Here is a 14,379-nt window from a genome sequence, read left to right as displayed (position 1 = left end):
TACACATTTAATTGTTACCGCGCAGAATTTCACCGCACGGACTCTTGCTTGGCACGACTGCTTTCTACACAAAGATGTAGTTAGCTATTTTTTTTTCATTGCTTCAAACGCAGTACTAATTGCTCGATCTACGAAACGACCTAAAGTTCATTAATGCACACAACTCTACTGTTTGAGTTCATTTTCGACGATTTGAGTGTTTACGTAATTCCCTATTTTGTATTTTGTTTATTCTTTTTGTCTAATTAGCTAGTTTCCAGCCGCTTCAGCGTAATATCAGTCATTTAATTTGCGAATCGCACGACAGAGCTTGCGTACAAGTTTATTAATGCGTAAGCACCATGCGAACATTTGGTACGAGTGCTTTTAACACAAAAACTTGTGTGGTAAAAATTTTGCATTCCTTCAAGCGAAAGAAATCGACCTCTTTTCGTTGCTTCAATGCAATGTCCGTCCATTCTACAAATCGGGCGGAATGTGTGTGCTATTATTAATGCGCATTACTCCGCTTCGAATTACTTTTTGATCGACGCGATTAATTTTAACACAAGTATATTTATGCGCAGTCAATTAGCTATTTTTTCAAATGCTTTGTCGTCGCTCACTCATTTAATTTGCAAATCACGTGGAGCCTCTACACCCTTATTAATGTATGCAGCTCCGCCGTTCGAATTATTTCTCGATTAATTCAGTACAATTATTTATGCAGTTCGTTAACTGCTTTTCTGTTGCGTTAACGTAAGGTCGGTCGTTTAATTTGCGAATCGGCTGGAGCTTGTATATATTTATCGGTGCACATAGCACTTCCGTTCGAATTATCTCCCGCCCGGCGCGATTCAGTAGAAACATTTACGTATTTAATTATTTTAGTCTCTCTTTTTTTATCTTTTTTTATCTTCATTTCCCCTCGCTTCTCTTTTCCGAAAGGAGTATTGACTCGAAGTTAATTAGAAACTTTTACTACACGAGGCGTGCCAGAAATAAGTAGTCACTCCGTACGTTTTCGCTGTCGTTTAATTAATCGAGCGCCTTCTTCACAGAAAACATCGAATTCAATCGAACCGTTTCCGCTAATTAACGAACAGTCCGACGTTCGTTGTTTTAACGAAGCCGTTTAATATTTCGCCGCGCATCGAATGGAGTTAGTGTACAATTGTTAATGTACGACGCAGCTTCGCTTGAATCGGCCCTTGAGCGATGCGATTGGGTCTAACACAGCTTTCGCGTAGTTTGTTATTTAAAAAAATTGATTTTACAGAAATCCCTGTACCGCGAGGAAAACACGTCGAATGCATTTGCAATTGTAATTAGAGACTTTTATTACGTGGGAGATGGATGAAGGATAAATATCCATTTCGTGTGTTTTTGCAGTCTTTTATGATCCGATTCGCAGGAAATATCGAATCCGCGTCGTGATTTCCGCTAATTAACGTCCAATTTAACGGCGCGTTAATCCGTACGTCGAGACGAGCTCGTGTACTGCAGTTATTAATGCACGCCGCTCCACCGTTCAGGCTTTTTGCGAGATATTGTTCATAGATGAGACGCTTCCTCTTCATTAACTCTGAAACTTCGCGTTCCCGTGAAGGGGATATCGATTCGAAATCGGAAAGATTCGTACCGCGCGAGTGGCGATAACGTATCTCGATACGCGACGACACGTGGCACAGAGAAAATAAACGAACGAAAAGACCCGAGTTTCAAATCCAGCCACGGACACCGCCGATTTCTTCGGACGCCACTTCTCGGAGGAAAGTGGCAACCACCGAAAGTATCCTGCCACACCTACCCCTCCAGGTTGGACATTTTTTTCGGCAAGGTTAGTAGCCTATCGAAGATGAAGTAAAACCAAATGCTCAAAGTACCAGTTCGTTCTGGTACAGAAGAGTTTGTCAATTTTTGGGCAAATACCATTTAGAAATTTTATTCCTACAAACCCGCCGCGATTTTGGTCAATTACCTTAACTCAATCATTGTGAAGTTCCCTCCTTTTGGATGATGCAATTACCAGATAGCACACATAGTTCTATGAATATTCTTCTGGAGCGCAAACATTCTTAATTTCAGAATATTCCAATCGAATGTTCTATAAATATATATAGATTATTACAATTAGAAACCGTATATTTATAACAAATATAGTCGAGAATGTCTTTGGAGTATTCGTTCAGAATAATTTTTTAATATTCATCGAGTTTATGTATTGCACGTTGTTCATTGTATAGTACACTTGTCTTATGCAAAAGGCAGCGAAAGCAGTGATTATATACAGAGTGAGTCATTTTAATCCATCCAGTCGAATATCTCGAAAACCAAGCCCGTGAAAGAAAAATGTTTCAGACAAAAGTTGTTTGGTTTCGAGATATTCGACTGGATGGATTAAAATGACTCACCCTGTATAACTGACACGCGCGCGCGCTATATTCGATAGATTATTCTATTCACATTCGAAAAAGATTTATAGTAGTGCCAGTCGAATGTCCCACGAACGTAAGAGAAATATATAAGAATGACCTATGGAGTATTCCAGACATTCTTGAAGAATATTCTTAAAATGTTGATAGGAGTGTCCTGTGCTATCTGGGTTATTACATAATATTTGAGACATTTTCCTATCGGGGTCGACTCTCCTCTTGTCTTGGCGAGTAATTTTTGTACCATCTCGCCATTACCTCGACGGCGCCGAAGCCGGATGCTAATCGGGACTGCTCAATTCAAGGGCCGTGCTCTGCTCGGGATCTGAACGCTCCTCGACGACGGTGTCCAGCTCCAGGGATGAGAAGGCGCGGGATCCTCGATCGCCCCTCAAGGACACCGTACGTGCCGGTCGATCGACGCCAGCTGCGGGAATGCCGACGACACATGTAAGTTGCACATTGTAAAGAAATGACGTCATCGAACTTTGGTTCGAACACGCTCGCGCTGTCGCTTGCAAATTTTAACGACCTCAATTATTTACGGCGCTTAAGGACGATACGCGAGTGCGCTTGGCGCGACGCGAATAAAAATAATCCCCTTCCCATCGCCCGCCTCGTTAGCTCCGCTCGCGATTATCGAAATTCCAAGAATACCCACCGGCGGATATTTGATTTGCCATTATGTCGATCGACGGGGCCACTCGACATCGGAAATTTCTACGTGAATCAATCTACGAGAATCTCTAAGATTCCTACGCTGGCTAAGCTAATTTACGCACAAACGAATCATGCAGATCTAATGTAGCTTTTATTCCGTCTTTTCTGTCTAACAAGAAAGAAACAGGTTGCATTGCGCTTATTTTCACGAAACGAAAGTGAAATTGTCAAGCGAGCTTTCCCGCGCAGCACATCATCCATTTTAATTTATTTCCAGTGGAAACACAGTCGCGCTCTAAATAATGTTATATCTCATTCTTGTACAAACCTAATTGCGTTCTAATTCGATTTCGATTCAATCCCATGGCACGATGCGACAAGCCGCAAGCGCTGGTATTTAATAAAAAAAAAAACAATCTGTTTTTCAAACGCCAAAGAAATTGCTAATCGTCATAAAATATACATCCGGGCAGATTTCTAGGAATCGAGCGATGCTATTAACTATATATTTTACCTAAATCCTCTTTCGATGCTGCGCTTGCCAACATAAATAAACCTTTTAGTGCGAATTAATTTCGTACGGTGAAATTTTATTCTAAAAATATATACGGGTATATGCCTTTACATTATGAAAATAAATGTTACTCTCAACGGGCAAATTTAGATACCTGATTTATGTTTACACCGCGTGCGAAATTTAATCCTCTTTAACGAGAATTAGGGAGTTTCCTGGTACAATCGTAAGTGGATTTCCATCCCTCTCCGCTGTTAACAATTTTTCATTCATTTTTCGCGTGCTTTGGCGCACGCATGAATTCTATTCTCATCCGCGGAAATAAATTTTGATTGCGGAGAGGCACTCGAATAAGAGAAAACAAAACATTTAGTAATGTCGCCGTGTCACAAAAATGTATATATTCGGGCTGCTCCATGACATTTTCGATAAACTCTCAACTGACTTTTACACACGGACCGAATTTTCTCTTAAAATTTATCTCGAAAACCATGCGATCGTGGGACAACGCGGCATTTCGAAGAAGTTTATGCGAGTTTTCTGAAATTTTACCATACATTTCACTAGTAATTATACTTGGTATACATTTTACTAGTAAAATGTATGGTAAAATTTGTTCTAAGTTGTTCGAAATGCCATGTTGTCCCACGATTGCATAATTTTCAGGAAAAACTTTAAGAGAAAATTCTCTCCGTGTATAAATTCCTTGTGCAATTTACGATCAATTTTCTTCTGACAAAAACTGCAAACGTAAAATACGAATTAGCGTTTCAAAATTGCGAGCGATTACAAAAAGAAATCACTTTTACGCTCTTTATGCAAATAAACCGCAGAGACTCGAACAGCTGTAATAAAATCTTTTTCCTTCAACTTTTAATTTATTCACTCAGTCGTTAAGACGGCTATTGTTAAAAATTATAAACGAATGTGAGACCATAAGTCATTTGGTTAAACTTTTACCGGAAAAAAATTAGCTTTAAATTTCTCTCTCGCTTTAAAGAGGCTACAAGTGAAATTTGTTATGCATACGACGGTGTGTACGTCACTCTTTTTCATATCTCTGAAAAACTAGTATCCAGCAAAAAACAACTTGTGCTAAATTTGTACATTACTCATGTGATATTCATGGTGCATCTATCTTCTGCTTTTCGGCGGACGATCTCTCGTTGGAGAATGAATATTGCGGTCGGTAAATTTTATGCCTCGGCTACTGTGTGCACTAAATAGTGATCCAAAACGACCGTCTGCTGTCTGGCGTCGACTGGATTGTCGTAAATCGGGGGTTTGTGGCGGTCGCGGCGGACACAATGCCTTACGCGGTGCATCGTCCACGCAAGGAACATAAAAAACTTTTTTGCTAGCCGTTGGGAAAGGGAGAAAGGGACAGGGAAAAGAGAGATAGAGAGAGAGAGAGAGAGAGAGAGAAAGAGAGAGAGCGTACTGACGCTACGTGAAGAAATAAATCCGCTCTTTCGCACTCAAGTGCATTGCGTCGGCTGTAAAATTGCGTTTTTCGTTTTGCGCTGGTCGATACGCACAGAGAGAGAGAGAGAGAGATTGCATTTTAACTCAACACGTATATACCGTACGAGAAAGTCTTGCTAAGAATTTAATTTAAACGTTCCACGTTATTTTCAATATTGTCCCATCTTTCTGACATTATGTTGCAGAGGATCCTTTTTTTAACGGTAGCAACGTATCGTTGTCTCGAGTTCTAAATCAGGGAAATTCTGAAAAAAGGCATCGAGCTGGAAATAAAGATTAAATTTGCGACTTGTTCGCGCGATAAAAATGATCGCGTGCACGTCGCATAAATAATTTCGAGTCACGTTACGCTTCCATTATACGCACCTACAAATTTGGGCGATGTTTAACGACGCGTCGTTTGCAAAATATTACTACGTTATTGTATTATACGTTCAGGTAGTTTTGTTAATTACACGTTCATTTGCCGCATGCACTGCCCGTTAATTAAAATAATATCGCCGTTAATAAGCGAAAGGAAGTTGACGTCCTTCTCCGCCGAGCCTTTCGATGTATCGGCACGCGCGTCGAATTATCTATCCCGATTCTGAATTCAATAAAGTAATTTATACAATGTGATATTATTAATTTTACACGTCGTAGCATTTATCAGCAGGCGATTCGGAGTGACGATAACGCGAATAAATTAGTTCACCGAGCTGCGCGATTGTTTACCGATACTTCCGCAAACAATATGTAAATGGACGACGTCGGGAGTGTATTAGCGATGCAAATGCTTTTATGCGAAAACGACGTTTATTGCCATAATATTCGCTGCCGCGCTGTGGTACCTATTCGCGCGGCGAAAAAAGTGCCGGATGCCAGATAACAAAAACCTCCCGATGTAAAGCAAATTTCAGGATACGAACGGAGAGGCAGAAAGAGGGAGGAGATAATAATGCGGTCATCCTCGTGGATGCATATCCCGACCGCGTGTGCGGAAATGCACGTGCACACGTAAAATCGCGCCCGGATAAGGTGTCGCGTGGTCTCGCGAGGGAAATGGCGCTCTCCCCGGAGCGCCATATTTTATGCACCGCGTGTACTCCGCGGAAATGGATTATCAATGAACGATGTAAGATCCAATTTTTGATAGAGCGGCGCGACAGATCTATCCCCGTCGCGATACCGCCGCACGGTTTGCCCCCTGATAAGAAATTTATTTCCGCTGCTGTCGTAAAAAATTCACCCGACACAGTGATTTCGACGACCCACGCGACTTTAACCCTTTGAAGCATGGTGGTAACCCACGCTACCGCCTCAACTTCTTTACTTCTTGGCCGTTTCGTTTGATTATGGTATTTAGGGACTCATCACGTCCGCGTTGTTAACTCTGGGTAGTGCCAAGAATGAGTAAATTCTAAGAAATTGTCAAATTTCAATTTTGCATCCGTCATTTCGCGCGCGCTATTTTTTATATTCTGTAAGAATCTTCAACTGGAATTTAGATTCCATGGGTCCTAATAATATCTAAACAATGTTTCTTAGCATTGTTGAATTATAGTTGAATAATGTTATTCTTTTACGTGTTGAATTCCCCCATCTTGGGTCCGCCATTTTGAATTATGAAAATCTGATAACGGATTCGTAATCAGCGACCCCAAAATCCCTTGTATACAAAGTTTCACAAAAAAATAATTCAATAGAAAAATGTATGCTTCAAAGAGTTAAGGGTGCAAATCTTGCGGCGTTTCGGTATCGGCGGATAATCCGATGCACTTGATTTCGATCCGGAAATAATATTTCATGCATCTTTCGCGCTCTGCTTTTTTTCGCGGGGCATTTTACGAGTATCTTGAGCGCGAAAAAGAGCGTCTACCGCGTGGTCTTGGGCTGAAAATATCCGCTGTTGCGCAGGAACACGGAATTTGTGTGTTCATGCCGGAATTAAATCTGGAGAGGCTCTTCCTCTTTATGTTTATTTCAATAGTCGCGTACGACCGGTATTAACTCTTTACGAGTGCATTTGTATGCCGTCACAAGAGAGTACTTGCTTATTATGTATGCGTGTATTCAGTCAGTCAGAGAGTCGAGGAAAAAATGTGCAGAGAGAGAGAGAGAGAGAGAGAGAGGGGGGGGGGACGAAAAAATTGGAGCGAACGCTGTTGCATCGCATTTCCTGCATTTCCTCTATAAATACGATTTAAATTTATGGTATCTTCTAATCAACGTCATGCCGTTATGAATATCGACAAGTTGTGCTTATATTTTAAAGGCAACGGTCAGCAATATAGCATTATTATATTTTTATAATGAATTATACAGGGTGTACAAAAAAGGTGGAGACCCCTGAATAACTTCGAAAATATGCAAGATAGAAACAAAATGTTTTGTTCAGAAAATGTTCAGAAACATTTTGTTTCTATCTTGCATATTTTCGGGGTTATTCAGGGGTCTCCACCTTTTTTGAACGCCCTGTATATATGTGTAATTAAAAATATACACCCAGAAAAAAGATTTATTTAGGTTAAACAAATGAGATACGTTGAAGTCACGTTTTTCTGAACTTTTATGTACTTCTACCAAGACATTTGCTAGATTGAAAGAAATAAATATGAATTCTCCTAGAGATTCCAGTCATAATGAAATAAAATTTTGGTTAAGGTACAGACGTCATTTCTTTGTAGCTAAATGAAAGTCCAGTAATGTCATAGTTCAAAGAAAATTTGTTCGATTTCGAAGAAACGTTTTTCTGGGTGTACCAGGCACGGTATATTCGTAAAATTAAATTCGAGAAAGACTGTCGCGCATATCGTTAAGCGTGTCGTTAAAACGGCTAATAATTTTCCCGCGACCGGTCCACACGTTCCGTCCGGTTTGATTAGTGTCGCGCATTTAATTTTGCACGAGCGATTCGGTTTCTATTCAGTGTTTCCATTCACACGGCGAACATAAGCTCCGCGTGCGCGCGTGTCCTAGTTTCACTTTTAAACTCGGCGGGTGCTCACCTAGGCGATGTACCGGGCTGAAACGGACGAGGCTCAATGCGCCGTGATCCAAATCGCAGTTTCTTCGCCGGGCTCGCTCCCTGGCGAGCTTCGCTCTCCTCCGTAGGCAGCAAATTACCATCAGCGCCAGCAACGGAAACCCCAGAATACAGGACACGATGGGTATGATTATGCTCTCCGGCGTAACTAAAAGATGCAAATTGGTCACGTTAGAACTTGGCCGTAAATTAGCATTAATTTTCTTCCATTACTATTATTACACGTATATGACTCCCTCGCGGCACAAACGCGGTAAGGTATTTATCTTTTCCAGCGACGTGCTTGAAGCTCTTAACAACTTGAATCAATGTCTTTCGACGGGGCATTTTTATTCACTGGCGATATTTTTTGCCAAATATTCCGCTCTTGAAATTACTACTTTTTACAACATCTCGCTCGCTCGACACGATCTCGTATCAAATTCATCGAGTTCATTTAACCCTTTGAAGCATGGTGGTAATCCACGTTATCATCTCAACTTCTTTACTTTTTGTTTACCATTTAATTTCTAGTTAACGCATTTAGGTCGGCTTTCTTGCATTTTTCGGGTATCTTAGCAATAAAAGAACATAAAAAGTACCAAGAATGAGTAAATTCTAAGAATTGATCAAATTTCAATTCTGCATCCGCCATTTCGCGCGCGCTATTTTTCATATTCTATAAAAATCTTCAACTGGAATTTAGATTCCATGGTTCCTAATAATATCTAAATAATGTTTCCTGGCATAGTTGAATTACAGTTGAATAATGTTATTCTTTTAAGTTTTCAATTCCGCCATTTTGAATTATGAAAATCTGACAACGGATTCGTAATCGGTGACCTCAAAAACCCTTGTATACAAAGTTTCACAAAGAACGGTTCAATAGAAGAATGTATGCTTCGAAGGGTTAATTCGATAATTGATAAATTTACTAGATACACGAATACGATCTTGCACGCGGAAAGCCACGCAACTTTAGTTTTACTTTTGTCACCCATGTGCATAATAGGGGCGCGCACTTAAACAGTAGTTCGTATAATTCCAGGTCATGACACGGATCCTATATCACTGGACAAAAAGGGCATGCTCTTCTCGAAAGTTTGTCAGTTCATGAAATTTTCAAGCATGTAATAAGAGAACGAAGTTCGTTCGGATCGAATTAGCGGGTATTATAAGACGGGGCTTAAGATGGTACTGATTAGACTTTCACAGTTCATATTTAAAAGAACTTAAATCCTGACTTTCTCTCGACTACGGCAGAGAACTGTTCGATTAAAACTTTTGCATAACGCATAATGTAATAGTGTCGACATCTCTCAATAAAACCGTCCCAGTTCTCTTTTGGATTAAGCGCCCTTTTGTCAGTGTATACATAGAGCTTGATTTAGCCTTACACAGTATGCTATTCTTCTTACGCGATGCAAAGAAAATCCAGGTTCTTTTGAGAACTTTTAATCAAGATAGCGCGCAACTTCTAGAAAACGAGATACAATACAACTTTCGGCCAGTTACAGCTTTCGACCTCGTTAAATTACTTTTGCCGTAAATAGTCGGAAGGTAAATCTTAATTTCAATCGCCGCGTGCAATTTATTATTAATATTTGTACATTAATCGTGCACGCTTGAACCCAATTTGTACAGAAGATCGGCGAGGAATATTAACACACAATTTCCTCCAGAAATTATATATATATATCACATATTCCGTGAAAAAGATTGAATATTCCGTACCTCGCACATTCCACGCCCTTCAGCTTTTTTCTGTCGCGTCATTGTCGCCCATGTCGTGTCTCGCGGAAATTAAGAATTCGTTTTTAGATCGACACGCGGTTTTTCGAAAGCAGTTGTCCCGCAGCTGGAAATTAGAGAGCTATTGTGGGGGCTCTGAATGAAGCAGCGATTGCACCAAGTCTAAAGTTTCCAAAGTTTTACCGTCAACTAATTAATCCCACGGAAAACCGTGACGCAAATATAGCTCCGCCGTCACGCCGGAGCGCTTTTATCCCTTGAAGAGATGCTTCCCCGGGGTTCATTAAATATCAATAGTCCATTAATTGCGAATCTCTTAAATCGCATTCGGAAAAGAAATTCAATTTCGAATTATACCCCGCGAGTGAAATCCACTCGCTCGCCGCTCGGATGCCGGTTCGCCAGTCGTCGCACGACGTGGCGGCAGGCATCGGTAATTAATGGCAATCGGGCGAAGCCTTTGATCGGCGAGCGATCGGATAACAGTGCTGCGTTATTGTATTAACACACCGCTAACTTGTTAGCGGATTCGCGTTTCTCGTAATTCGCCGTAAAGCACGGGCCGTACAACGGGTGAATGGCTGACGCTAATTACATTATCAATCCGCTGTCTCTCCCCACCCCCCCTCTCCAGCTACTCGTTCGCAATTTAACATCGCCGCAGGCGCGATCTAATACTTCATACAAGCGTCTAATTAAACGTCATCCCCCTCGCGCAGTTAATCTACCGGGTTTTCTAAATGAAACCGGCGCCACTCGAGATAATGCCGATGCGACACAAGCCGTGTGCTTCCTCCTAATAAAGCGGAACTTGGGCCAACGGCGTACGATACTTGTTTTCCTACTGGATCGCTTACGAGACCCAATCAGGACTTAGCCTTAAGTCATCTGATCTAACCCGAGTCGAATATTTTGGCCTCAGCTTAGCCTCGTATAAGTTTTGAATTGGGAGGTGCGTGGTCGAATTAAGGTCTTTGTGAGAAAATATATTGCAGTTTTGACCGCAGATAGGTCTGAAAAGACTATTCCCCCTTTTAGCGGTAAAGAGGTCAATGCGAGTGTAATCAACAGAGGCCCGGTGGATCCTCTTCGGCCCAACAGGTTTCAAAGAGGGTGACATATTTTATTGCATTCTCTTTGAGGATTGGCACGAGTTTAAACACCAGTTTTTCACTTATCTGGGCCTCAAACTGGAGTTTCAAACCGACTCCCAGGCCCAAATGAAGACAGTGTAGAATAATTGAGGTCCATTCCGGGACCAAGCACTCGACTCGGGAAGACTGCATCCTTATTGGCTCTCGCAAGCAATCCAGTAGGAAAAGTAGTATCGCGTGCCGTTGGCTTCAGTTTCGGCTGGGAATGTTGGTCCTTACCCGTAGGATACACCAAGATTGTAGGCCTTTTGGAGTGCGGAATCGTTGGCATGGTGGGTCGACCAGCTCTCACGTCGGCCGACATTTCCCTTTGTTCTGCAACTGAATGGAAATTCACCTTTGAAGCGACTCTTGAAACCTCGACGTGCGTTTCTGTCTTCTATTTCGGCGCGCGACGCGCGGCCGCGAATCAAATCGAGAGAGGACGAAGCCGGGGATAAAATTGTAATTTTAATCGAAAAGAGATTCCATCGCGGGGCACGCTTTCGCTCTTACGTTCGAATTTCGCGTGCGGGTAATTGAGTTACAGCGGGACACAATCGGGCGGGTCTTGTCGCGCGCAACAATACATCAATATATGTCGCTGTCATCTCTGACGAGTGCCTCGACGATTCGTTATATCGGGAAACCGAATGACGAGCGATTTTTGTGTTTTCCCCGCGCTGGAACGCGCGGTCCGCCCGCGTCGCTCGGCGCGAGTTCGAGAATCGATAGCTCCGGTTTCAACGCGCGGCTCGCGAGCGCGCGCGGAAATCAGCTGGCGACGTCGGCGCCTCGTCGGAGACGCGGAATTGCCGCCGCGTTGCCCGCAGCACAGAGACACTTCGCCGGAATCGAATTTCTTCGCTTCGGTTCCGATTGTCGGATTTACTCGGATTTGCCCCTGGGATTCAAATTATTCGGCGAACAACGGTCGAATATTTTTACGCGTCACGCCCGAGGCGATGTCTGTTTAACGGATATTATTTATCGCCGGTCCAAACTGCCCGGCGTTGCCCGAACTTCGTGTGCCGAGAGAGTGAAATCAGGGACGTCCAAGCTTTTCTGACGACGGCCTATATTTTTGCGAGGCCGCAGTGAATAAAATTTGATTTAGATTGATCAAAGGGTTTAGGAGCGATAGGGAACACGCGGACAGACATTCTATTTTATGTACGGATAATGCATTTTACGTAGGATATAAAAGGCTAAGTGTACTCTGGCTATTATCAATTTATTAGATATTGTATTTCACGTAATAAAGATTATAATTTAATACACCGCGCGTCATATTCGGCTACGCTGACACTTTAGCTTCGTTATCAATTTCCTCATTAATATTTAATGCGTCTGCCTCGAGAGGGACAAGAAAAAAAAATGTGAGAAAGATTTTCCCACACGCGATGTAGAATTCATAGCCGCCGGAGAGTCGTCTCTGTATCTTCTCCTTAGCGATGCTAAAAACGTCGTAATGATATCATGTAAACGAGTCACTTAACATACGGGAGACCTCCGTTCCTAATAACCTGTTTTTACCGAATGTTGATTCCGGCGAATTACACAAATCTCAAATAAATATTCGCGAGAGCTTTCTCCATTAAAAAAAAACGAAACTCTTCGAGAAGTGTCGGTTTTCAAGCTACTTCCTTTTCCGACCAACTTCTAATCTCTTTGGAATTCTTCGCGGACACGTTCCGAATCTCTTTCGAGTTCGTCGTTTCTTTCTGTTTCCTTTTTTTTTATAGTCTAGGTCTTAGATAATTGCGCGAACACTCGTTGTACTGTCTCGCGAGGAAAGCAACGCTGCGGGAATATTGTCCGTGGTCGAAATCTAGGTGCAATAATAGCGGACGGTGGATTATCGAGAATTTGCGATATCGCCGGACGTCAGGGGCAGATAATGCGGGATAATGCGCGCGCGTAAAGGCTCGCCCAGCTGGCGTGGTTTGGGGCCGTAGCACGAATTACGAAATGCAGTTAATCTCCTGCGGCGATACGAAGATTCCTCGGCAAATCGAATTGTCGTAATATCGTTAAGCTTTACCAATTAGTTGTCGTGACACGTGTTTGCTCTTGAATTAACGCTGCGGCCGAACGTACGGCGCTTATTTAGGAATGTACACTAGGCATCACTGATGCCTTCCCGTATGAATTTGCGCACACGTCAGCGCATTTATACATTTTGCATGTACATGCATGGAAAATGTATGCGTGCTCCACATGTGCCTGTGAATTCATAATGGAAACGCATCAGTGATGGGCAAAATGGTTGCAGAGCATTTTTTCTCTTAACAAATTAACAAAGTTCATAAGGCTCCCGTGTGATAAACACAAATTCGAAGGAATAAGGACTGAAGAGCCATAACGGGATGTTAGTGTCTAAATAATTTTTAATTTATTGCGCGAAACATTATCTCAATCAGGGTTTGAACCTCCCTGCACCCAGAAAAACGTCTCTTTGAAATATCAAACAAATTTTCTTCGAATTTTGGCCTTGCTGGACTTTTACGTAATTTCAAAGAAATGATTTCCTTGCCTTAACCAACATTTTACTCGATTGAGACTGGAATCTCTAAGAAAACTCACATCTAAACTCAAAGTTTGGCTCGGAAGACAGAAATTTTCATCGAACGAGGAGATCATAGCATCCGTATGATGTCTGTTTTGCAAAGCAAGACGCCAACTATTATTTGGATGGGTTAAAGTGGTTGGAGCATCGGAGACTATGTCGAAAAATAAATTGTTTCTATGTTAGACTCAAAAATTTTCAATTCACCCACCCTCGTATAACTGCAAATCAGTTTCCAGTGATAATCCACTGATTGACTTTTAGAGAGCGAGTACAATTTTCTGCAGAGAAAATGTTTTGGGACCTGAACCAAAATGCGCGTTCCACAACTAATAAGAAAAAAGTGTTGCGACTATCCTGTCCGTCTGTACCTAGGTATATTCTACGTGAAAGAGCTGCTCGGCCGCCAATTTGGAGTCGGCTTGTTGTCGAGTATCTTTTCTATCTTCAAGTCGCGATCCAGATAGGATTCTCATTAGGGGTCTCCCGATATCTCGTGCGGAATTCGGCGGAGTACCTTTTTCCGATCGATTTTATCTGGCCACCCTTATCTCCGCCGCAGTGGTTTGTCGAGTAGCGATACTATAAATCGTCTGGGGGTATATACTTTGCTTAGGTATGAAAAAAGAGCTCGCGAGCCGAATACAATACGCGCGGAAGTGAGAGAGAAAGAGAGAGAGAGAGAGAGAGAGCCGTTATCGTATCTTGAGGAAACAGCCTCGAAGGCACGTAAAGATTTTCCTCTACGCTCAGGGGAGAGCCTGATCGTTTGCTTAACCTACGTGATATCGCGAGACGAACCGAATTATACGAGAAAGAACAAAAATTGTCAAACAAAGAAGTAAGAT

At 42.1% G+C, this 14,379-nt stretch overlaps 1 protein-coding gene across 2 annotated transcripts in view; it reads right to left on the bottom strand.

Moving 5' to 3' along the window:
- LOC105568686 overlaps positions 1–14,379 on the bottom strand; it is a 59,404-nt gene that overhangs the window by 5,026 nt on the left and 39,999 nt on the right. The window contains exons 2-4 of one of the 2 annotated variants that reach the window (XM_012024545.1): positions 11,203–11,304; positions 8,061–8,246; positions 2,673–2,841 (exon numbers count right to left, since the gene is read on the bottom strand). In XM_012024545.1, coding sequence (XP_011879935.1) covers positions 2,696–2,841; positions 8,061–8,246; positions 11,203–11,287 — 417 coding nt within the window. In that variant the 5' untranslated portion in view covers positions 11,288–11,304 and the 3' untranslated portion in view covers positions 2,673–2,695. The remainder of the gene's footprint in view (positions 1–2,672; positions 2,842–8,060; positions 8,247–11,202; positions 11,305–14,379) is intronic. The other variant, XM_012024544.1, reaches the window with a different exon arrangement.

The sequence above is a fragment of the Vollenhovia emeryi genome, unplaced genomic scaffold (genome assembly GCF_000949405.1).
Source record: "Vollenhovia emeryi isolate VEMERY1.0 unplaced genomic scaffold, V.emery_V1.0 DF939128.1, whole genome shotgun sequence".
NCBI classification, from domain to species: domain Eukaryota; kingdom Metazoa; phylum Arthropoda; class Insecta; order Hymenoptera; family Formicidae; genus Vollenhovia; species Vollenhovia emeryi.
The sequence above is the reverse complement of the archived record's forward strand: the minus strand, read 5'-3'. Positions and strand labels throughout refer to the sequence as shown.